Source organism: Panthera pardus, unplaced genomic scaffold (genome assembly GCF_024362965.1).
Source record: "Panthera pardus isolate Hobbes unplaced genomic scaffold, ASM2436296v1 HiC_scaffold_22, whole genome shotgun sequence".
In the NCBI taxonomy this organism is placed as follows: Eukaryota; Metazoa; Chordata; class Mammalia; order Carnivora; family Felidae; genus Panthera; species Panthera pardus.
In genome coordinates this window covers 8,091,847-8,117,948 of record NW_026526788.1, presented here as the reverse complement: position 1 = coordinate 8,117,948, position 26,102 = coordinate 8,091,847, and the positions used below count along the sequence as shown (strand labels likewise).

At 39.9% G+C, this 26,102-nt stretch overlaps 1 protein-coding gene across 9 annotated transcripts in view; it reads right to left on the bottom strand.

The window, feature by feature from the left end:
• Positions 1–26,102, bottom strand: part of RYR2 (ryanodine receptor 2) — a 756,877-nt gene that overhangs the window by 274,868 nt on the left and 455,907 nt on the right. For all 9 annotated transcript variants that reach the window (XM_053910232.1, XM_053910224.1, XM_053910226.1 and 6 more), the window contains 2 exons: positions 17,045–17,204; positions 13,554–13,701 (listed from right to left, as the gene is read on the bottom strand). In XM_053910232.1, coding sequence (XP_053766207.1) covers positions 13,554–13,701; positions 17,045–17,204 — 308 coding nt within the window. The remainder of the gene's footprint in view (positions 1–13,553; positions 13,702–17,044; positions 17,205–26,102) is intronic.

Below are 26,102 nucleotides of genomic sequence, written 5' to 3'. Positions count from 1 at the left end.
GAGAGAAACATCTCTATGGTGAAAGATAAAAAATTCTCATGTCTGTTACTTAGTAACAATGGTTTTTGAAAGACAGGACAGCAAACTACTTTTTGAGGGAAAAAAAATCATCAGATTTTATACTTGAAGGCAGTTACTGGTATTAAGAAACTAGTTCTATGGGCACCTGTCTGGCTCATTCGGTACAGCATGTGACTCTTGATCTCGAGGTTGTGAGTTCAAGCCCCACACTGGGTGTGGAGCCTACTGAAAAAAAAAAATAAGAAAAGAAAATAGTTCTAAATATTGCAGTACTAAAAAGATGGAAGTCAGATTTTCAGACTTACTTAGTATTTCCTGAAGAAACAGCACACTGATCCATGACTTCCTTAAATCGTGGTTACAACCCTCCCTGAACTAATCTAAGACATACAGAACATGAGCCATGGTCCATACAAACATTTGGAAATTAATTTTCATGAAAGAAAAAAGCCATCCTGTAGTTATCCTTATTTTTCGTTATGTCATATTTTCAAATAAAATCATACATTATGTTCCAGTATGCACACATAAATTAAACTCCCAATTTTCTAAGCATAAAATATTCCGTTCTTTAGAAAACTAAGCTACTAGAAAACTCACACGTTCTTTTTTCCTTTTTATGTTTCCAGGACATTGGACCACACTCATATGCACACTGTATAATCATGGAATGAAAACAAAGTTTCTTATCAGCTTAAATAGGTTGGAAGGCAAATTTGATATAAAAACTATAACAGATAATTTCCTTAAAAGCCCACTACAAATTACCCTTGGTAATAACACTATGAATCCTCTCCGCTAATACAGGTAATGAAAATAGGGAACAGTATATGGAAAATATGTGGCAATCACGGTAACAATGCAGAATTTCTTAGTCCTGGTATTTTATTTCCCCTGACCTTAGCTACTGCACCTACACTTCCCCGATGGGACTCAATCTGAAATGGAAACACACATGCTATTCACAGACACCATTATGCACGGGACTTGTAACCTCCATGGATCTTCCTCGGAATGCCTGTGTGATCCATAGCTCCTATTCGGTATTTCTCACATTAGTGTAGGGCAGCTGACAACCAGGGTTTATAGAAGCAATGGTTCAGCATTCTGTTTCTTGACGAAATTCCAATATTTAATGAAAATCTGGATCTACAGAAGTTTAAAGAAAAAAGATCCAGGCAATCTGCAAGAAATTTCTTTTGCATATTCTGGGGCATCGATCACCTGGACACAAAGGAGATGCTCTTCACGGGTCTGCGAAATTGAATCTAGGAACAAAGACTGTTCCAAGCCCTGGACACGGGAATCCAGGCAGATACCCAATGGACAAGCACCAGTCTCAAAGGCAAAGAGCGTTCCTCCAAATACGCAATTCTTACGCTTTCCTTCATGTTCAACACTCGACATTCGTAGAAGCTTGGTAGGTAATTCTAGCTCATGTAAGTGTGTATATGTGATTTTCTTATATTGTCACAATGAACATAATGATAATTGGTATTAAAAACAGGCACAGTGAGCAGATGTATTCCCAGCGAATTTTACCAAGAATAGTGATACCCAGAGAAGAAGAAATTAAGGGATTATGCCTTTAACAAGCGACCTCAAGATAAAGGGTAAGGTCTGGGAAAATCCTGTGTTCCCAGTACCCCACAGATCCTAGCACAGAGAGGCCACACAGCAGTGACTGATCAAACGGAGCCTAAGCACCCATACGTGCTGTACTGCAAACTGTACTTTTAGAAGATTCTGACGCTAGAGGGCAGTCAAGGTCTAATTATGTATTGAAAGTGTAAGTTATTTACCATATGCTAGGAAGGCAGGCAGGCTAGTCTCTTTAAAATGTTCACATGTACCTAAAATCCTTCAAGTGTGCTCATATAATAACTTCTAAAATGATTGAGATTAACCAGTCATCCTTGTAGCCTCCTGGTATTATGTTTAATCAAACAATTTAAACCTTGATAAAACCTTGCAATAAGAATAACTTAGTTTTTCAAATGTTTTAAAATGTTCTTTTAGAACAATACTCCAAAGATACCACTGAGTTCATATTCAATCTGGAATACGTAAGCATTCTGCTGATGAGTGGAAAATAAATTGGAGCCCTGACTTGATTACACAGGGTTAGGGGCACCTGGGTGGCTCAGTCGGTTAAGCGTCTGACTTGGAATCAGGTCATGACCTCATGGCTCCTGGGATCCAGCCAGGCTTCAGGCTGTGCGCTGACATCATGGAACCCGCGTGGGATAATTTCTGTTGCTCTCTCTCTGCCCCTGCCCCACTCATGCGCGCTCTCAGTCTCTCTCACAATAAGTAAATAAACTTAAAAAAAAAAAAAAAACTGCATAGGGTTAGATTCCATTTTATCTAAAGTTTTACGCCCTTAGCTTTTTTTTTTAATACCAGCAAGGGCAGTATATAGCCAGTTACGTTTTTAATCTTATCTCAGTGATCACCAGGTTGATTTTGCTTTATTCCACACAATCTCTCCCATCTATCTTTTAATTTCCATTTCCCCCACCCTTGTTCTGAACATCACAAATTTTCCAAAGCCTCCCAACTGGTCTCTCTATCTCTGAGCACTCTCCCCCTCCAATCTGTTCCTTCCCACTGTTGCCATAGTTACATTGCTATTGTAAATTGTGATCACACATCGAGCTTTTGCTTTAAAACTTCCTGGGGCTGGAACTCCTTGCACACATCTACCCACATTTTTTTTTTTTTTAATCTGGGCTTTCGAGATATTCCATATTTTGTCCTAATCCTTCACCTGCGACCAATAGTGTTTTCTACCTACTTATACCGTCTAATTTAGCCTAACTAGACTACCAATCATCCGTCAACTCTTTCTATGCTTGGTTACATCCGATACGCTTGCCCTCTGGCAGAAATGCCCTGTCGCACCTACTCTCTACTTGTTGACATTTTGATCCCTTCAACACCTAACTCAGATGTCATTTTCTCCCCTTATTGATTCCCTCAATCAGAAAACAAATCTTTCTTATGTATTTTCTATAAAGATCAGTCAAATCCCTACTATGAAGCAGGCATGCTGTTGGGCACTGGGACACACTGATGAGCAGGAAACAGGGTCTCAGCCTCCACCGCGGAGTGTACTATCGTAGCCTCACTGTTCCTTGCTCATGTAACTTCAGGGGGACAACCTTGTCTCAACGATCAACGGTTCTCTCTAAATTCCTAACGTTCAGAAACCACACCATCCTCCGATCACCACTTTTTCCTCCTGGTTTTCTCATTTCCTTTGCAAACATATTCACTTTTTATTTTTATTTTTTTTTTCAACGTTTTTTATTTATTTTTGGGACAGAGAGAGACAGAGCATGAACGGGGGAGGGGCAGAGAGAGAGGGAGACACAGAATTGGAAACAGGCTCCAGGCTCCGAGCCATCAGCCCAGAGCCTGACGCGGGGCTCGAACTCACAGACCGCGAGATCGTGACCTGGCTGAAGTCGGACGCTTAACCGACTGCGCCACCCAGGCGCCCCCATATTCACTTTTTAAACACATTAACTTCTTCCTGGGCTTCCCTTCCTGATCTGCATAACTTTCTAAATTTTTTTGAATGTTTTATTATTTTTGAGAGAGAGAGAGAGAGAGAGCGAGAGAGAGCGCACAGGAGGAGCAGAGAGAGAAGGAGACACAGAATCTGAAACAGGCTCCAGGCTCCGAGCTGTCAGCACAGAGCCTGGCGTGGGACTCGAACTCATGAGCTGTGACATCATGACCTGAGCTGAAGTCGGGCACTCAACCGACTGAGCCACCCAGGTGCCCCTATCTGCATAGCTTTCTAGATTTCCTGGCCCTATTTCTCTTATTTGCTGTTCACCCCAATCTTTGCCTGGTTTCGGGTTCTTCATTCTTCTCAACATCTATACGTGCTCTGTTGACCTTGCTGGCAAACAAGAGATTGGCAGGCACCACTACCACCTCATAGTCTCCAATCTCAACTGATCATTAATGTTTCTCTGCAATTGTTTCATCTGTTTGCAGCTAGCTCTCTTTTCCATCCCACAAAACAGCCATGTCTCATCTTTATTGCTGTGTGACATCAGCAGGAATGGCCGAGTGACGACCTCCAAAAATCCTCTTCCATAAAAGCAGTGACGACACTGGAAAAAACTGTCCAAATCAACTTTTTTTCAGAGCTCTGGAAATTAACCAAAGTCTGGCAAAAATCTGGGTAGTGTTACTCGATCAAAATGGATGAATGTTTGTAAGGACAGCAGCAGGCTTACTGGTATTTTAACTTATGTTAGTGATATCCCCTTCTTGCTGGGTATGTGGCACAGTGGAAATCAACGGCCTCTCAATTACAGTGTAAATCAGTAACCTAGAAGCTTCTAGAGGGAACAGAATGGAGCTGGAAACCCTCCAAAGCCCAATTCACAGATAACTGTCATTATTTTCCCTTCACAGTAGTTTGTCAGAAAATCCCACTGCAAGGCTTTTCTTTATCTGGTCTGACTTTGTTGGCCCAATGCAAACCATCATTTCCCAAAAGGCATTTGTTGAAAATAATCAGAGGCAATTTTTTAACACTGCAGCTGCGTGACGTGGCAATAACAGTGAGGCAACCAACACGCTGACCGAAAGAAAATTTCAGAAGAAGAGCTGAGGAATGAGATGTCCTTAGTAGGTTGTGAAAACTTCCAGTGTAATCCTGGGAATCCAGAAAGCCACACTCACGCCCAGGGCTGTGTGTGTGTATGTGTGTGTGTGTGTGTGTGTGTTCGTGTTCAGAAAGACCTGAGAAGGTCCTGAGTTCTGACCGCTGGGACCTTAAGGTTCCACACAAGCAGTAAGTGAAGGCTAAGGTGAGGACTGCCTGCTTGTGTGTTGGAGTTATGTCTCAACATGCACACAGAGCCCCTCCCTCAACAAAGACTGGGAGACTTATAAGCGCCAAGCATTTGGGAAAGTCTCTGTCCAATCACTAGCTGACCATGAGGCTAATGAAACAGAGGCTCCTGGGACTACAAATGACAAAGAAAACAAAATATACAAGGCTAGTTAAGAAAGTCGTTGAACAAACAAACGACAATTACAAGTACAATAACAAACCATGGGGGAGGGGAGATTCCAGAGTTGCCATATTATGTTATTTAAAATATCTGATTCTCACCAAAAATAGGGAGACATGCAAAAAGACAAGGAAGTATGTCTCCTACAGGGGCAATAAAGGAGTCAAAAATTGTCCCTGAGAAAGCCCAGATACTGGACTTATTAGACAAAGATTTTAAATTGCTATTTTATTATTTTTAAAAATTTTTTTATGTTTATTTCTGAGAGAGGAGAAAGAGAGAGCAATCACGGGAGGGGCAGAGAGAGAAAGAGGCAGACAAAGAATCTGAAGCGGGCTCCAGGCTCTGAGCTGTCAGCACAGAGCCCAACATGGGTCTCAAATCTATGAGCTATGGGATCATGACCTGAGCCAAGGTCAGACGCTTTAATCAACTGAGCCACCTATGCACCCCCAAAAATTAGCTCATTTAAATATGTCCAAAGAACTAAAAGAAACCATGTCTGAAGACCAAAAGGAAATTATGAGAACAATGCCTCACCAAAAAGAACCTATCAATAAAGAGACAGAGATTATTAAAAAAAAAACAAAAAAACAAAAAACAAAAAAAACAGAAATTCCTGAAAAGTAAAATAAGTGAAGTTAAAATCCACTAGAGGGGCTCAACTGTAGGTTTAAACTAGCAGAACACATAATCAAAGAATTTAAGGATAGATCCACCAAGATTATCAAGTATGGAAAACAGCATGGGAAAGGAATGAAGAAAAATAAACAGCCTCAGAGACCCTTGGGATACAATCAAGTGTGACAACCCATGTCTAATGGGCATTTCAGCAAGAGAAGAGAGGAATAGGGCAGAAAGAATATTTATTTTAATTTTTTTTAACATTTATTTATTTTTGAGACAGAGAGAGACAGAGCATGAACGGGGAAGGGGCAGAGAGAGAAGGAGACACAGAATCAGAAGCAGGCTCCAGGCTCTGAGCCATCAGCCCAGAGCCCGACGCGGGGCTCGAACCCACGGACCGTGAGATCGTGACCTGAGCTGAAGTCGGACGCTTAACCAACTGAGCCACCCAGGCGCCCCGAGGGCAGAAAGAATATTTAAAGAAACACTGACCACTCTTCAAATTTGATGACATTCATTTACAGTTCTGAGAAGCTCCACAAGATGTAAGTAGGATAAACTCAAAGAAATCTAAACTAGGCACATCATAATCAAATTACTGAAAGACAAAAAGTCTTGAAAGCACCAAGAGAGAAGAAACACATCACATGCGAGGATCTTCAATAAGAGTAGCAGCCAGTGTCGCATCAGAAAACATGGGGGCCAGAAGGCAACGGGAGGCCATATACATAGTGCTGACGGAAAAAGAAAAAGCCAGCCTAGAATTCTACCTCCAGCAAATATTCACTGTTCTCTTCAAGTCTTCTGACACAGTCCAGCCCTTTCTCACTCTCGCCCCTTAGCAAATAAGCTCATTTTCTATTTCAACAGAAAACAGTAAGCACATAACAAGAATTCCCTGTGTTTCATCCTAATTTTCCGTGAACATAGGTTTCTACCTTCTCTTTAATCCTTACCTCTTTCACACTAAATTTAGGGGAGCAGGTGTTCTCCCTATTATATTAGATTGGTCCCTTCCTCCATGCTCTGATTTCACCCCTGGCCCTTGCAGAGGCTACACTTGATCCAGCTCTTCTCCTTTATTTTCAACCTCCCACTTTCTGCTGGTCCTTTCCCTTAGCATATAAAAATGTCCAAATGCCTCCCTTTAAAAAAAAAAGAAATATTTACTCTTTAATCCTTTCTTCCTCTCTTGCGGTAGCCTCAGCTTTATGTTTATATCCAGAACTGAGTCGTGGTAGTGTCTAGGGTCTCTCAGGCATTTCAAACTCAAAGTGTTTACAATTAAACTTGGAATCTCCCCCCAAATCCCACCTCTATTTGCTCTGAATCCTGGTTCCCTGTGAATGTGGACGTACTTGGCATCTACCAACCCAGAAACCATCCCTGCCACCCGCTTTGTCCTTCTGCCGATTCTACTTCTAAATGTCAAACGATTCTGCCCTATTGTCTCTATTCACAGTATTGCCTAAGCTCGGGCCGTCAATACTCCTCAACATCACTTGTGTAGCCGCCCAACTGTTGTCCTCACCTCCACTCTTGTTCACATTCAACCCATTCTCCCAAGAGTCACTTATTTTTTTTTTAATAGAAAAATCTTTTTTTTTTCAATCTCTGCCTCCTCTACTTCATTTCCTGCCACTTCTCAAACTCTAAATTCAGCTATGCAACACTGAAGTCCCCATGTGTAATGCTCGTTTGTGGCTCCAGGCTCTTCTACATACCATACTCTTGGCCTGGAATACACGGGACTTGGTTGATTCCTATGCATCCTTCTAAATATCACCCTTGCTTTGCCTACTTTTAAGTAGGTAAAGTAGGTGGTTTTAAAACATGACTACAAATATTTTGCCATATTTCCTTTCAAAAACTGTGGGCTTGAGTGCGGGCTCTTTAAGTGACTCACATCTAACAAACAGAATACGACAGAAGTAAATGTAATGGGCATTGAGGTCTCCCTGTCATGCTATGTCTTATTCATGCGGGGGGAAGTCATCTGCTCTGTGAAAACACTCAAGCATCTCTCTGAGGAGGTCTGCTGGCAAGGAACTTAGGTCTCTGGCCAACAGCCAGAGAGAAACTGAGTCCTTTGGCCAATAATTATGCAAATGAGTTCTTAGAAGCAAATCTTCCAGCCCCACTGAAGTCTTCAGATGACTGTAGCCCTGACCAACTCGACAGCAACCTCAAAAAAAGGCCATGATCCAGAACCATCTGACTAACCCACTCACAAATTCCTAACCACAGAGATAACAAATGTTCGCTGCATCATTAAATTTTAGGGGGACATTTGTTACACAGCAATAGATAACAAATACACTTCCTCTATGAAGACTGCTCTGACATCACTAAGCTGAGTTAAACCCTCTGTGCTATGATACTTGAGCGTTAACACTTACACCATATAGTAGTGTGGACAATTCAGTCTATCTTCCTTGCCTACCCTGAGAGCTACCTGTGGGCAAAAACTGTTTTATTCATTTTTGAATCCCCAGACCTGGGCAGAGTAGATGTTCAGTAACTATGTATTAGAGTCAAGTGGACATGAAGATGACTTGAAATATGGAAGTAACATGAAACCCAAACATGGATTTTATAAACATGAACTCCTTCCCTTTCTCCTTGAAATTCACATAAGTCACAAGAAAGTAGGTAACTGTAAGGTAGCAATACATTGCCTCACAAGGGTGTTAAGAAGATAAAATTGTATTATGGTTGTAAATAGTATAAAACTATATGTCATAGAGATAACATCTTATGCAGTATCCAAAGAAGGTTATCCGTAAAAGTGAATACAACAGATGTAACTGACACAGACTATGCCCTTGACTGATAATGTCTTTAAAATATAATCATCACTGATTATTTTTTTGTGGCATATACTGCACATCTTGTACAGGGTAAAACGGACTCCCCCTCTTGGATACCAACCATATATAGTTTTTAAACAGTGCATTTCTTTTGTTTGTTTGAATGGGTAATGCAAATAGAGTACAAAATTTTTTTAAAAATGATATGCAGCAAAATGTAAATCTCTCCTCCCACAGCTGTCTGTCAGCTATCTGGTTATCTTTCCTGGAAGCAATCACTGTTACCATTGTTTTCTGTGTCTTTCCAGAGTCAGACTGTGCATATGCAAGCATTTACATATATTCTTTTTTATAATGCAAATAGTACCATGTTCTTCACAGAGCTCAGGACTTTGCTACTTTACCTTAATATGATACATCTGAGATTGCTTCCTATCGGCACTTCATTATATTTAATAACTTCATAATATTCCATCATATGAGTGTACCATGATATTTTTAACCAGCTCCCATGCGCCAGAGTGTTGTCTAATCTGGTGCTTTGTTTTACTTTACGGTGTGTGTGTGTGTATGCGGATGTGTTGGGGAGCTAAGACACTACACTATTCATGTCATTTATATTTTTCTGTTGGACTGTGTAAGTCTCCTCTATTACTTTTTTCCTTTTCCCTAATCCTTGATCCTGAAATGCATTTCCTCACTCCGTGTCCACCACTGGCATCACTCCAATGTGTATGCTGTTTTGCCTTGGACAGGTTTGTGTTTTTGTAAGCGGTAAGGTACTCAGAAATTATATTAATTGTATTGTATCCCTGCTCTGTTCCATTCTTCATGATCACTGCTTCTGAATTGCTGCATGCTAGGTTTTAACATTTCTATTATTTTTATCTATCAACATTTCCCAGAGATGGACACATAGGATTCTTTCAGCTTTCACAATCACAAATAATGCTACAATAAACACATTCCTCCACACCTGTGTCTAGACCTACACACGAGTGTTTCTACACCCAAGTGTGCCATTTGCTGGGTCATACTCATGGTTTCTACATAATACAAGCTTTTCACGCAACAAATTTGCCAAGTTATACTTTCAACTGAGGTGCACAGGGTTCCCATTGTGTCACATCCATGTCAACACATGGTATCATATAGCTTTCTAATTATTTTAATTTGTTGGATATAAACCTATAAATATTTTATTTTGCATTTCTCTAATGATTAGGGAGATATGAAATATCTTCATGTGTTTTTAAATCGATGCAGTTTCCCTTACTATTTACATATTTGCCTATTTGTCTATTTTTTATTAAGGTAACTGATATATGCCATTGTATTATTTTCATATTACAACAGAATGATCTAATATTTATATATATTGCAAAATGATCACTACAAGTCTAGTTAACATAGTGCTATGTTATTAGTAAATATTTATATGCCTGATATACCTAGTTGTTCATTAAAAATTACACTTAGGGGCACCTGGGTGGCCCAGTTGGTTAAGTGTCTGACTTCAGCTCAGGTCTGTGGGTTCAAGTCCCGTGTTGGTCTCTGTGCTGACAGCTCAGAGCCTGGAGCCTGCTTCAGATTCTGTGTCTCCCCTTCTCTCTGCCCCTCCCCTGCTCATGCTCTGTCTCTCTGTCTGTCTCTCTCTCAAAAAATAAATAAACATCAAAAGTATTTTTTAATTACATTTAATAGATCACTGCAAAGGGGGCTCATGGGGCTGTGAAACCAGGAGCTCTACCACTGATCAAAGAATGAAGTTGTCCACAGGACGTCACAGTCATTCGACAGTGCCATCTTTCTGAGGAGACGTGATGCAAAGCCACTCATAATTGTGACAAGTGACTTATAATAATCCAAGATTGGTGGTAAAATAAATGTCAAAAAGTTTAACCTCCAAAAAATACATTTAAGATTGATTCACTCTTTGAAAGGTTTGTAAAGTCAATACATCCCTAAGAAGACTGACCATGACAGAAAAGGAGAAACATAAACTGTGAATACCAAAAATGGAAAGAAGTGGCACTGCAGACCCTCCAAACATTAAAGGAATAATAAGGGGACATTAGAACAATTTTATGCCAATAAATACGGCAACTTAAATGAATTTACCGAATTCATGAAATTTGTGAATTTACTAACTTACTGAAAAAAACATAACTTATCAAAACTGACATAAGAAGAAACAAAATCTAAATATCTCCCATAGCTATTAAAGACATTTGAATTCATAATCAAATACCTTTCCTAAAATATAAAACTAGGTCCAGATGGTTTTAATGATAAATTCTATACGACATTTCAGTAAACCATAATACAAAACTATCTCAAATTCAGAAAACAGTGGGAACATTTCCTAATTTGTATCACAAAGCCAGGACTACCCTCATAACAAAAGCTGACAAAGAGATGTTGCAAGAAAAGGAAATGACATGCCTTATGAATTTAGATATAAATTTAGATATTGCTTATGAATTTAGATATAAAAATCCTTCATAGAATAGCAAAGAGAATCCAGGTATATATAAAGATGGATAACACACCTTGACTAAGTAGAGTTGTATTAGAAATGCAACCTTGTTTTAACATTCAAAAATCAATGTTACTCACAGTATTTTCAGAATAAAGGAGAAGAATATATAATCTTCTCAATAAATGGGAAAAAAATTATTCGGTAAAATTTAATATCCCATTCATGATAAAAGCTCCCAGAAAACTAGGAAGAGAAGAGAACTTCTTCATGGTGATAAGAGCAGTTAACATCATACTTCATGATGAAACAATAAAAATTTTTCCCTTAAGACTGGGAATGAGGCAGGATAATCTCCCTTGCCACTTTATTAAACATTGTAATTCTTTCCCAGTTCAATAAGTCAAAAGACAAAAAGGCATGATAATTATAAAGGAAAAAGTAAAACTTTTTGGGGCGTTGGGGGGAGACCTTATGGTTATGTAGGTAGAAAATCCTAAAAAAAAAGAAAGAAAGAAAGAAAGAAAGAAAGAAAGAAAGAAAGAGAAAGGAAAAAAAGATAAATTCTGCCAGACCACAAGATGTAATATCAACATATACATAACATTTGTGTTTCTCATATTCAACATATTCATCTTTCAACTGGAAGATGAAATGAATGAAAACTAATTTCACTTATAATAGTTTCCAAAATATCAGATACCTCTAAAAATAATGGGCAATCCCTCTACTCTGAAAGTGGTAGATAAACTAGAGAGGACCAAAATAAATGGAAGGATAGGTCTCGTTCATGAACTGATAGACTAAATATTATTAAAATGTCAATTCTCCCCTAACTGACCTATAAAGCCAACTATATCCCAACAAAACCAAATTGACAACTGGAATCTAAAATTTATAAAGAAATGCAAAGAAAAAAGGAGCCCGAAAAACCTCTTAAAGAAGAAGTTAGAGGACCTACCCTACCTGATGTTAAGATTTGTTATAAGGTGGCAATAACAAAGAGAGCAGTGTGGTACTGACTTAAAGATAGACATATGGATGAATAGAACACAATGGTCAATAGAGATTTGACCAAGGTGGCAAGGTAACTTAATGGGAAAGGACAATTTGTCGTAACCAATGGTGCTGAGACAGCTGAAGATCCATCTGGACAAAAATGAGCCTCGACCTTAGTTTCCCATCACAAATAACACTCCATCAATTCAGATTATAGACCTAAATGAAAACGTTACAATCATAAAACTTCCGGAAGATAGCACCAGAGAAAATCTTTGTTTTTGCACAGGCCAAGATTTCAACCTATTCAAGATTTCAACATATAACCATGAAGGGAAAATCATAAATGGACCTCATCAAAATTAAGAATGTTCTGCTCTTTGAAAGATTTCACTGAGAAAATGGAAGCACAACTCAGGTCCTGGGAGGAGTTATTTCCAATATCTGACACAGTCTCCATATCCAGAAAATCTACATGTATGTACAAATATTTACAACGACATATAGTTACAATTCAATAAAAAGAAGACAAAACAACCCAATTTTTAAAAATGGATACAGATTTGAAAAAACACTTATCCCAATGGCCCATAAGTGCAAGAAAAAATTTCAACACTATTACTCTGAGGAAAATGAGAATTAAAACTATTAATAAGATCCTATTTTGTATCTATCAGGATGGTTAAAATCAGAAAGATTCACTACCAATTCTTGGCCAGGATGTGGGAGAAACCATCCACACAGGATTACTACTGTGAGGAGTAAGTAATTGCCTAAGGTCTTAGAAACATTTGCTGTACCTGATAAGCACTGTAAAATCATTAGCTATAATTACTATTTATGGTCTGGACATCTTTGCACAGCTATCACACTGAAAATAGTAGTCATCAGAGAATATTTAGGATGCATTTTTAAAAGCTTTCTATCAAAAAATATAGCCACTATAAGGAAACGCACAGTTCATTTCATTTCTGCCAATTTTAAAATATGGATATTCACACCAACTTCAGGCAAAGCTTTAAGGAACCAATCATTTTAAACCATATTCTTAAAAGGTATTATTTAAGGGGAATGTGTTCTTTATAAAACCTCTGAAAATGCATTTCTTCAACACATATTTCTTGAGTGCTTACTCTAATGTGCTCACCTTAAAGCAAAATGTTGCACTAATGAATGAATAGTGTCTATAGGTATGAGTAAAAATAATGAAGGTTCCGAAGACAGTAGCTATGGGTTTACTCCCACAGACTAAACAAGGAGAGCTGAAGGAAAGCCTGTGGGATGGAAACAGGGGCAATCTGAGGGTTAATTAACCTCAGACTCTCTGGGAAGGCAGACCCATTTCTTCCCCTTGCAGAATCACTGTGGTCCTAAGACATTCTACTGAGAGATGAGCCTAATCCTTCGTGTCCTCAGGAAAAAAAAAATGCTCCAACTACTGGCCTAAATTACAAACTAAATTACATCCTGAAGGACTCCATCTCGTACGTTCCCCTGCTTTCAGTCAATTATTTGGCTTTAAAGAACTACTACACAATTTTGCAACCCAAGAGGAAGCAAGGAAAACCCAAATACCATGATCTTGATCTGGCGCTTCCAGATGATAGCCATATCCCAGCAGCGTGCGCACGGCCTCGCGGAGGCTGTCCTTGTTGGACTTCTTGGTGCGGTCATCTAGAAGGGTGTAGGGAACCAGGCGAGGGTTTCTTCTGTTCTTTACATCCTACGGGAAGAGAAAAGGTGTTGGCCATCAAAGCAGTGCTGAAGCGATCATTTTGGAAATGAGACAGCCACCAGATACAACAGAAATGTGAAGTCCCTGAGTTCAAAGCTGCCTCTCCCCCACCTTCTTTGTCTTCTCAGGTAAGTTACTGAACCACCATCAATACAAAAGATTCAATCCAATGAATAACTGCGTCCATTCAAAGCAGTAACACAAAGTAAAAACAGCGGTAACAAAAGCCGACTGGAAGGATCTCTGTAACCATCTTTCATCTGCCGGGGTCACAGGGCAATGGGCTAATTTGGGGCACACAGCATTTCCTTGCACAGTTGACTGATAAGTCTTTGTTCCAAGAAGAGTCAAATGATCACTGGTCACCTCTCAGTGACATCGGTCTACAAACAACATAAGGCTGTGGTCCCTTTCTCAGAAAAATTCAGTGTGATATAGGCAGCCATTCTATGAACTCAACTAGCTTGAAAAATACGCACTCAAGTGACTCCATTAACCTGTGAGACCAGTTAATAACAGAAATACCGAAAGAACTACAAAACTCACAATTTGGCTGTTACAAAAGAGGCTCCAAGTTGAAAAATGTGATGAAACCGGTATCAGCAAAGCCAGAAAGTGGGCTATCCTACCGTCCTGGCAAAGAAATTACTGCCTTCCATCCACTCACTGAGATTCCGTTGCAGTTTTTGTCAGACTCTCCATATTTCGGGCAGCATACTCAACTCTCACTGTAACCCCAGCACGATGAAGAATTAGGAGGCTGTGGTTCCTCCCAAACCTTCTCGAGAAAAAATGAGTTCTGGGGTGGGTCTGTTCTGGGTGGGTAGGAGCAAGGAAAGCCTTTCCTACTTTCTTCTCCCCTCGCTCTAGCAAACTCGTACCAATACCTGCTCCATCAGGGTCAAGAGCACCTAGGTTGCTTGGTGGGGGGCACCACTCCAAAGCCACCCCCAAAATAAACCAGCAGTGTAAACAGAGCGCCTACACTGCCAGCCCAGCTGTGAGATGCACCACCCAGCACCCCTGTTTTTCAACATGGTTTTTGTCCCCAAACTTTCTACAGAAATTCTGAAGCCTTCAATGAATCATCCTCTCTGGAGATGTCCTGAGATTCTGAGTGTTCACAGGAGCTCCCTAGAGGACTCCACGCACACTCAGGTTTGAGACCAGCTGTGCTAGAGTCAGACAGAGAAGAGGTAATTCAATGAAGCTGTTTTCAAGGACTTTCAGTATAGGTCTGAACTAGATTACGCTAACAAGAAGGTGATGGAAAATTCAAGACAATGCTCGTTCAAATAATCCAGCAAACATGAGTTATGTCAGTGGGGAATTCGGTGGAGGGAAGGGGTGGGAGCTGGGAGAGGGAATGGGGAAAGGATTTCAATGAGAGCTCTGGCCAGCTCAAACAGAGCCTTAGGCTTGTAGGAGGAAATGCACGAACAGGAAAGAACATCCCTCGAGGAAGAGACGGACATCAGGGAAATCCTGGTTTGTCTGACACCGCCATGTGGTCTTCAAGGCAAGTAAGCCCTCCTTTCGCAGAGAGCCAGTGTGGACCCCTTAGCCCTCTGGGGTGTAAGAATCAGGTTCTCTCTGTCTCTCTGTCTCTCTCTCACACACACACACACAATGCTTAAGCAGATTTAGTGCCGACATTCTCCTCTGTTATAGCCAGCTTAATTCAATATAAACATATATTTTACGAGGCCACTCAAGGCTATTCAAGTTTTCTTTAGCCTTCCCAATGGCAAAAAGTCACCAGCTTAGAAGGATTTGGGAAATTCATTTTTTCAAGTCAACACTGAGGCTGTATATCAAACCACAGTCTAAGCCTATAAGTAAGAATCCATTTTATTCCCGAAAAATTTTTAAGTCACGGCAGCCCCAAAACGAGCTGGCTGGAGGCAACAAGGAACAAGGAAGTGAAGAATTTTTGGCTCTGGAGTCAGAAGCCTTGATCCCAAGCTGTGTCTGCCACCTGCTAGCTGTGCAGCACTGAGCGCAGTGCTGTCAATAAGGCCCCCTGTACACACGTGAACCGGGAATAAAAACCACTCTCCCTGACGTAACTGTTGTTGAGAGTTAAAAAGAATAGATGTAAACGTCTGGGCGTGGTGACCTAATATAATAGCAAACTGCTCTCTGTGTGCGTTAGAAGGCAGGCACTGTTATCAGCCTTTCTCAGACAGAAGTTATGTAATGAAGTTAAATCACTTACTGATGAGGAAAACAGTGGCGCAGAGAATTTAAGAATTTAAGTAGCCTTAAATTCTCAGTGGCACAGAGAATTTAAGTAGCCTTCCCAAGGTCACATGGAGACAAGGAGGTAAAGCTAAAATTTGCTCTTCACCCCTCTGCCATGCTTATTCCAATAGGTACTCAATGACAGTCACTCCCACAGGGGCCACCCATGAATGGAGATCCATGGCTCTGAAATCCATAAAGCGCTGAAAACTCAGTTTTTACCAAAGTTTAACAAAAACTCCGTTGGTGGTAAAACATGGTCTGAATTGATGCGAGCCTGTTTATAGTCTTTATTTATCCCTCCTGGTATTATCATGCCTACGCTGTGCTGAACAATTAGTAGCAGCATTTTGCCGCCCTGCTGGGAGTGCTAAGTAACACGTAATATGTCACCACATCAACGTCCCAGAAACCCAAAAAAATATCTCGATTCTGGAATTCATCTGGCCGCAGGGGATTCGAATAAGGAATTGTGGACCTCTTTTATTATTATTTTATCCCCACCTTCTCATTATTTCAAAAGTTTCTCCTTAAACACAACCTCAGAGAGACAAATGCCACAAAACTGTCTTATAAATCTGTTTTCGTTAACATTCACTGAGTGCCTCACGGCAACACTCAGAGCTATGGTCATCTGATTTCTTGAGCCGAGCATTGAAGAGGGGCCTTAGTGCATAGGCACATTAAGAAATGTATATGAGTTTTTGGGGCGCCTGGGTGGCTCAGTCGGTTAAGCGGCCGACTTCGGCTCAGGTCACGATCTCGCGGTCCGTGAGTTCGAGCCCCGCGTCAGGCTCTGTGCTGACGGTCAGAGCCTGGAGCCTTTTTCAGATTCTGTGTCTCCCTCTCTCTGACCCTCCCCCGTTCATGCTCTGTCTCTCTCTGTCTCAAAAATAAATAAACATTAAAAAAAATTAAAAAAAAAAAAAGAAATGTATATGAGTTTCAAAATGGTCATTATTTAATCCCTCATGCTGATGACCACTTAAGTAAATCTCAGCCCCCACGCCATGAAGCTAAATTCCCACGTACCTGTTGCATGCCGTAAATCGCAGCCCACGTGCCGTAAAGCTCAACACCCACGTACCTGCTGGATGCCGTAAGTCCAGCCCTGCCGGATTCGATCCCGGGCCCACACGTTGTGCGCGTTCTCCGCCAACTTGTCCACCATCGCTTCCTGAGAGGGCGTGAGTTTAATGAAGCTCAGGTCCATCGGGGCAGGCTTATACCCACTTGTCAGCTGGTAACTACAAAGCAAAACAAAAGAGATTATGTAATTGGCCTTTCAAAAACAAGTCCAGGCTTAGAAATCCCTCTAAGGGTCTTTTTATGGCCCCACCCACTTCTAATGATTCCAGACACCCCACTGGTGACCGCTGGTCGGTCGGTCAGCAACCCTGGAGCCCTTCATGCACGCTAATAACTCATTGGGCACAAAGGCCACGTGATCTTTGTTTTCATTTTTATGTCAATAAAACTAAAATAAAACACCTTACCTATCTCTCAAAGTTGAGAAGGACTTAGTGTTTCTGAGTTCCCAATATTTGAGGCTTTTTTATAGTATTAACAAAAATACTGGTTACCAATGAAAACATGTGATAGATTTCTCTTCCCGTTTATATTTTCTTCAATTTTCAAATGTTATAGTAAATTCATATATTTATTTAATAAACCTGTGGGTCCTTTCAGATACTAGCTGCTCATTATTGCATAGGGAGATTTTAATGCATTTATGAATTCATTCCCCCTTTTTGACTTCCCTGGTTATATAATTTAGGAAGCCTCTGGATAAGACAGAGAGTAGGAAATCCCAGGTGCATAATCATCTAAAATATTAGGAAGGCCTGGATTTTAGGGAATTCTTATCAGAGACTACTTCCATACTCTGAAATGGAAAGAAAGTACTAAAACGAGCATAAGTTTTCATGTTTCAGAAGAAATATAAAATTGAAAATATAAAAATTTAAACATGCACGTATTAGGGCAATAATACTGCCCTACTTCTCTGTACAAACACACACACAGCTGCCTCATTCTCTTTTTTAACTACTGAGATTTGAACAAAGCCTATTTTATAGCTGCCTCCCTGCCATTCTTCTGTCATTGTTCTATTCCCTATAATCAACTATGCCTTGAGGTCAAGATCTGTTTCTAATCCATTTTTCTAACTGTCTTTATACTTGAAACAGGGCATGGCAGATAAGCAGCCTTTTGAAGATCTGTAGTGTTTGCAAGAATTAACTTTATATACTGAATATAAAGTACATGCATCATTTTTATTTAATGTTTGTGTATCTTTGAGAGGGAGACACAGAGCATGAGTGGGGAGGGGCAGAGACAGAGGAGACACAGAATCGGAAGCAGGCTCCAGGATCTGAGCTGTCAGCACAGAGCCCCATGCGGGGCTCAAACCCATGAACTGCAAGATCATGACCTGAGCCAAAGTTGGATGCTTAACAGACCGAGGCACCCAGGCACCCCAGTACATGCGGCTTCATCTCAAAGATTCTCCTTTGTACAAAGAAAACCAGCTAACTATACCAAGTTAAAAAAAAAATTATTAGAACATGAGAAAATGCTCTTTGAGATAAAACTATGTCATGGTTTTTCTTTTAAGTATTCTGGGCTATGGCTCTCAGAATTAGCAGGCAACCTTCTTTGGAGCAGAGAGCTTGACTGCCGTATTCCTCACTATCTGTCAAACGGAGAATAGTACCAGATACATGGTAAGCATTCAATAAAAATATGTTGAATGAATTGATGTGTTACAGCAATAAATAATTTTAAGGTTGAATACAGTTGACTTTGCCTTAGTTACTTCTATTTCCTTAGGAGACCTCTAGTATTTTATAAGTCATTTATCTATAGACAAAAGTATGAGAAATATTTTGTTTTGTTTTGTTTAAGTGGATTAGATTGTTCTGGCAATTGTTACAGTTAAGGTTAATTCCTGCCTTATGTCAATTTATAGTCACAAGCTATAATTATAGACAAGAAATTTCATTCTGTTTTAAATCAGCACTCTGCAGGTTTGGGTAATTAACAATATTTTTTTTTCCTGTCTTTTTTTTATATAAAGAAATCACATGGGATTTTTTAACCACTCATACAAATCATTGTGTGTTATAGAATTCTGGTTATAAATAGATAAATCTGTAAACTAGAAGCACAGTCTACATACAAGTTCTTTTTTCAGAAAATATGTGCATTTAAAGATTTTCTCTACACTCAACGAGGGGCTTGCGCTCACAACCCTGAGATCCACAGTCACATGCTCGTCTGACTGAGCCAGCCAGGTGCCACTCATTCAAAAAATATTTTCTTCAAGAAAGAGCTCCTAATAGATTTCCAACGTACCAACAGATGATCAAGCTAACGGAGTTTATTTTCCAAGTACCAACATATGATCAAGCTAGCACAGTTTAATTTCCAAGTTTAACATGACTAGCTGGAGGCAGTGTTAGAATCAGTGATCAAGAACTCAGTCTTCTCTATCGCCCCGTCTTCCCACCTCTGCTTGACACCCTCCTCCTGGCTTCCCCACCATCGCCCAGCAGGAGGTAGCATAACAGCACACAAGTCTTTCTCCTCCCATTTTGTAATGGCCCTGAGACCTCCTAACTGTCAGGCAGGAGACATACCGGATACAGTTTGGAAACTAATCTATGAAAAATCGATTAGAGCCTAAGCCACCTTAATGAGGGGTATGTGCATGTGAAGTGAAAAAAATCCTTCCCCTGACAACCAATTCTAATGGTAGGCTTTCCAGCAGTATCTCATACGGAATGCGGAGGGATGTTTGAAGGGTGGAAGATGGGAAGGAGGTCCTTCCATATCAAAAATTATAAATAAATTCTACTAATGTATAAAGCTGGCTAATATGTGACATAAGCGTTTCTCTTTATCTTCTAAAATTTCCTCTTCCTACATGGAATATCTACTAGACTGGCTTCAATCTGTGATGATAATGAAAACACTTGGAGATGTATTTGCATCTGTTGATTTAACATGGCACAATAATTGGTTTATGCTCATTTTCAGATGTAGACTATAATTTATTTTACTTTTCTTCATAACCCTGTGCAAGAAAGGATTTGAAGCTTCAAGAGATTCTTTTAGAGGCACCTGGATGGCTCAGTCGGTTAGGCATCCGACTTTGGCTCAGGTCATGATCTCGCGATACCTGACTCTCTATGTGGAGCCTGCTTCAGATTCTCTGTCTGTCTCTCTCTCCCTCTGCCCTTCCTGTGCATGCTTTCTCTCTTAAAAATAAATAAACATTAAAAAAAATAATAAAGTGATTCTTTTAAATGGCTAATAATCCCATCCAAATTAAAGTTACTGACTCCCATTCCCCCTGACCCTTATTTCCATACTGTTGTACTTCAAATCACCTATAGTAAAAATAAATACAGATATTTTTGAAATTCACAGACTTAACAAAAATGGTGACATCATGAATGCTTAACCAATATTAATTAGTAGTATCACAATGATTTTTAAAACAATTTTCGTTTGGAGTACATGTTGAGAAAGTAAGAATCGAATCATTATATAAAAATAGGACTTTTTTTAAAGGAGCATAAATGAACTTTGGTAAATACTGTCCATTTCACCTTATTAATGTAATTTTAGTAGGTACATAAAGATAAACCAACTGCTTATATGAAATATTCTCTTCTTGTGGTTGAAAAAGAACAAAAAGCAAAGCTTTTCCTGTACTGCATGTAAACTGGAAACTAAGTGGTTTCAAGTAAAGTTTCAGATTAATTTCCAGAAATTTAAAAGAAAGAAAGGAAAGAAAGATTACCATTATAATTCTTGGGGAGTAGAATTTCATAGCTCAAATAATAGGGAAAAGTTGTATCAATAGTAATTCTATTAATTCAGAATACATCATCATATGCATCAAATACAAAATATCTCATGTTAAAGATGTTGATGTGTTACATTCTCCCTTTTTGACCTTCCTGGGAAAATTCTGCCAGCATCTGTCAATAGATCTCTTTCTCCTGCAGTCTGGTTAGTAGGTATCGTTTTACTTCCTTTACTTTTATATGCAAAGTCCCTGTTCCATCAATCATCCTGAAATGCAGCCGATGAGGAATATATATGGAATTAAATAAATACATTCAATATACTGACCTTCCAAGGTATCAAAATTCTTTTGTAGTTATTATCTCTCAGTTAATTTATTTTGACGTGGCATAAAATCCAGTAATTAAAAAAAAAAAACAGTGAGATTAATAAACTACGTGTATAGGGCTTCAGTTTCTTTTCTAAAACACCCCTGTGCCTGGAGAAATAAAACAAAATGAAACAAAACTGGCAAACTGCCAGTGTCATCTGCACCAAATTATTGAAGATGTAAACAAAAAATGACAGCACTTGACCCCGCTGATGAGTTGTCATGTGAAGTAGCAATTTCACTTTGGGCTTCATTCCCACCTGACCCGCATTTTTCTGAAGCAGGTATTCTAAATGAGCCTCTGAATAAAGTGCTCAGTATAATATCACTAAAGGGGCAATTATTAAAGTGGTGGCATCAAAAACATGGCAGAATTCCAAAAACACTAAAGAGAAAAACCTTTTTTTTTTCTAGCCTCTCCCACCTCTCAAGCTTCCTTGTTTAGGATGAATCAGGTTAAATGAAGCTTGGAAGTCATTATGCTGTGAAAGATGCGCAGTAAACATGAAAAGATTATGTCCAAGTTCAGTGGATGTGAGGTGTAAATTTCAAAACCAAATCCGCCCTTCAAGTACCTTGGAACAAATGGGAAAATCTCAGATGACTGCACATCAGAGATATTCAGGACAAGTTTTTGCTGGAAGCACATCTACTAAAAATGCATCCTGGGCTGACATTTTCACAGAAAGAACAGAAAGAGAATTCAAAACTCCTCCAGAGCACAAATACAGGAGAATTAATTTCAATGTACAAATTAGGAGGGAAATGGACAAGGGATATGTTTCTTCTATTACTTCACTTCTTTGTTTTTAAGTAAAGGTAATATGATGAAGTGCCCTGGAGACCTGCCCCCACCACCCAACTCCCTTTTATCAATTTCTTTTTACTCCAAGGCCTTCCCCTACCCCAAAGCCCCTTTGAAACAAAACCACAAGGTATCCAGTGCCCCAAGAAGGGGTCATCTCAAGAGAGAGACCAAAGAAAGCCATTCTTGGTTTGGATTTTTAAAATAGACTTTGAAAATTCACTGCAGAGGCCATAGTCTTTTAGATAAAGGCCTTCTGACAGTAAAAGTTAGGTTTTTGAGTATCAAAAGAGCAAGGCCCAGATGCCTTGGGACAGAAGGAAGACCAGATAAAGACTTCTTATGCCCTGCCCAAATAGGTTCCACAGAGCCTAGAAGAACAGGAGGATTTGGAGGGAAGCCAGAGTTCTCCAACCCCCACCCAGGAAGAGACCAGGTAGATCCCGCGGCCAAAGTGAACTTCTGTCTTGTTCCCAGAGCGTACCAAGGATAATGGCCAGGTCCTAGAATCTCCCACACCCAAGCCCTTCATCGTGCAGCATGACTACAGAAAAACAGATATGGCAGCCAGCCAAGTCTCCCACCTCCCTCCACCAACCGACTGCAATCCCCAAGTTGCCAGAGAGAATATTCTCAGGTTTCTAGCAATGAAGAGGCAAAAAGAAGAGCAGTGACCTGGAGGACTCACAGAAATGAGAAGGAGAAACCCACTGTGTGGACTCATTACCAAGACCAGTGCAGAAAACAGGCACCCCATAAGATGCCAGCAGAGGTGAATGAAGACAAAAGACAAAGACACTCAGACCAAACTCGAGTCAGGCTCCTCTGAATCCTCTTTCTGTCTAGGACTCTGACCTTGGGCTCTGTCATGTTCCAATTAGTTCCATTTTAGCAAGAATCCTACTGATCAATCAGTTTAAGGAAAATCCTCCAACCTTCCTAACGGATGGCATCCCTCATCCCCTACCTTGTTATCCCATCACCTGGTCTGCCTTCAGCATGAATCCTATCAAGTTCATCTTGCAGAATCCCCCTTCTTGATGTGTCTTCCTAAGTAATTTTCTATCTACTGACCTGCAGCCCTGCTGCTCCTTGGTTATAAATCCCCACTTATCACTGTTGTATTCAGAATGGAGTCCAGTTCCATACATAGGTCTCTCTTCCCTATTTGCAAAAGTTCCTGAATACAATTTGCCTTTATGGCTTTAACTCCTGTCCAGCTCTGGTTTTCTTTGACATAAATCAGTCCTGGCAGCACAGTCAAATGAGGTGGACAATGGATCCAGTGTTCGCTCCCCATTGGGTGAGTGTCCTAAACACAGGTGGTCCTGGGAGCAAGAGGAGGGTAGACCTTCAATTCAGATTCAACAACGAATATTCATTTGGTGGTAGGATGTTTTAGGCCCTATTCCAGGAACTAATGATAGATCACTGAACAATATGGACAAAAAAGTCTATAGGAATTATATTCGGATGCAAGTAGGCAGGAAACAAAGTGTAAAACGATAGTATGTTAGAAGATGTAAGTGCTATGGGGAAAAATAAAGTAGAAGAGGGGACATGGGGAAAAGTACAATTTTACATAGGGAACTATTTTATCTTTTTTAAGATGTCAAGAAAAACCACTTTGAGAATATGACCTTTCAATCAAAAATTTAAAGGTGAGAATAAACACAGAAAACAATGATTTTAACAGAGTTTTCCCTGAAAAGACTAGGATTAAGTTTCTAATACTAAGCTTCATTCTGGTGCAAGGCCCATTGGGCTTGAATGCAAGATTAAACCTGATCAGAGAAAATAAAGAACATTGCACGCTAGTGCATTTTTTAATTTGTGGTTTGTGAAACTGACTCCTTATACAGAAAAGAAGTCTATAAACCGGTTTTGTTTTTTCGGGACCACAGTGCCTCACCATTACAGAAAAAATCCAATGGTATTTGTAACACTGCCTTTCACTTAAGTAACTATTTACACAAACTGAATTTGGTACATGTACTATGTCATGGGTCCACACATTCAGCATCCAAGCCTTCATCTCAAAACGTCATTTGTATCTATATATATGCATTCTTAGCCTTAGGTTATCATTCTTAGCCTTTTATGCGGCTCAATATGCCTGAGACACCACTCACCCCTCCATTTCCCATCACCACCAGGGGCTTCATTAGCATTAGTGGTAAGAAGGTAGTGGGGTATGGAGGGGATTTGTCACTGGATTTAAAGACCTCTCAGACAATCTAAACACTACCAATTCATAATTCAACATTACCTATTATTCCCAGTGATACAGTCAGACAACCAGTTCCTGGTCCTATGTTCTGTGCTGATTTATTAACACACATGAGTGCTAAAGAAAAGTTTTAATAAATGGCATTGGAATTTAGACAAGGATTTTCTTTTCACTTAAACCTATAGTTTTGGGGGCACCTGGGTAGCTCAGTCAGTTAAGCATCCAACTTCGGCTCAGGTCATGATCTTATGGTTCATGAGTTTGAGCCCCACATCGGGCTCTGTGCTGACAGCTCAGAGCCTGGAGCCTGCTTCAGATTCTGTCTCCCTCTCTCTGTGTCCCTCTCCCACTCCCACTCTGTCACTCTCTCTCTTTCTATAAAAAAAAGTTTAAAAATTTTTAAATAAATATAAAGTAAACCTATAGTTTTGCTTCTAAATCTCAATTACTCGGGCATATTAGAAATCGGCAATCATAAACTCTCCGAGTGGATTACTTCTACTGTGTTTTTTCTTTATTCCTACAGTAAATGGACTCTATGTTCATCAAACTATGCAGTGGGTCCAGAGCTTCACTTTACAATAAATGTACAAAGATTTGTGAATTTAAGAATTGACGATAATATAATGTGTTACACTCTTCAGCTGTCTGCTTGTTTGTTCTGCGGAGGAATAAGGAGAAAGGGAGAAAAGAACTACCATGAATCACACATTCTACAGAAGTCCTTAAGGATTTTTAGTGAAATGGTGTGTATTATGTATCAGAAAACACTCACACTCAAATGGCCTATTTTCGAAGAGGAAATGTAGCATGTAATGCAAATGACACTTGAGTCTGTGTGCATCCTTAAATCTGAAATGGGTCTCTTGTAGGCAGCCTGTAGGAGTTACGTTTTTCCCCCTTCAGCCACTCTGTGCCTTTTGATGGGTAAATTCAATCAATGTACATTTAGAGTAATTATTGATATGTAAGGACTTACTAATGCCATCTTATTCATTGCCTTCTGATCCTTTTGCATTTCCATTGTTTCCCGCCCCCCCACCCCCACCCCCTGCTCTGTTTATGCCTACTTCTGTAATTGGTTATACTCCACGGAGGTATGTTCTGTTTCCCTTTGTCTTTTGAGGATCCACTCAAGGTCTCTGCTTGGTGGTTACCTTGTGAATTACAATAAAACATCTTACAGATAAAACAGTCCATTTTAGGCTGATAGCAACTTATCTTTGAACACCTAAAAAGGCTCCACCTTTACTCTCCGTTACATATTACTGATGTTATAATTTATCTCCTTTTGTGTCATGTATTTGTTAACAATTTATAGCAGCTATAGTTCTTATTACTCGTCTCCTTTGACTTTCATACCATGGTTGTGTGGTTAACACACCAACCGAATGTAGAGTTACAGTTCTCTAAGTGTGACTGTTCCTTCCCATGACCAGCGTGCTGTGAGCTTTCACACCCTATGTTTCTGGGATAGCGTCTTCCCATTTCGGCACAAAGAATTCCTTTCAGCCTCTCTCGTAACGCCAGTCTAGAGACAGTAAACTCCCTCAGCTTTTGTCTGGGAAAGCCTTTATTTCTCTTTCGTATCTGAAGGATACCTTTGCCATACAGCATATTCCTGGCTGGCAATTTTTATCTTTCAATGCTTTGAATACATCATTCCATGCTCTCCTGGCCTGTCAGAGTTTCTGTTGAGAAATCAGCAGGTAGCCTAATGGGGCTTCCTTTGTCAGTTACCTTCTTTTTTCCTTGGCTTCAAGATTCCTTCTTTATGGTTGATTTTTGAGAGTTTCATTAAGATGTGTCTTGGAAGGGCACCTGAGTGGCTCAGTCGGTTGAGCATCTGACTTCAGCTCAGGTCATGATCTCGCGGTTCGTGGGTTCGAGCCCCGTACCGGACTCTGTGCTCACAGCTCAGA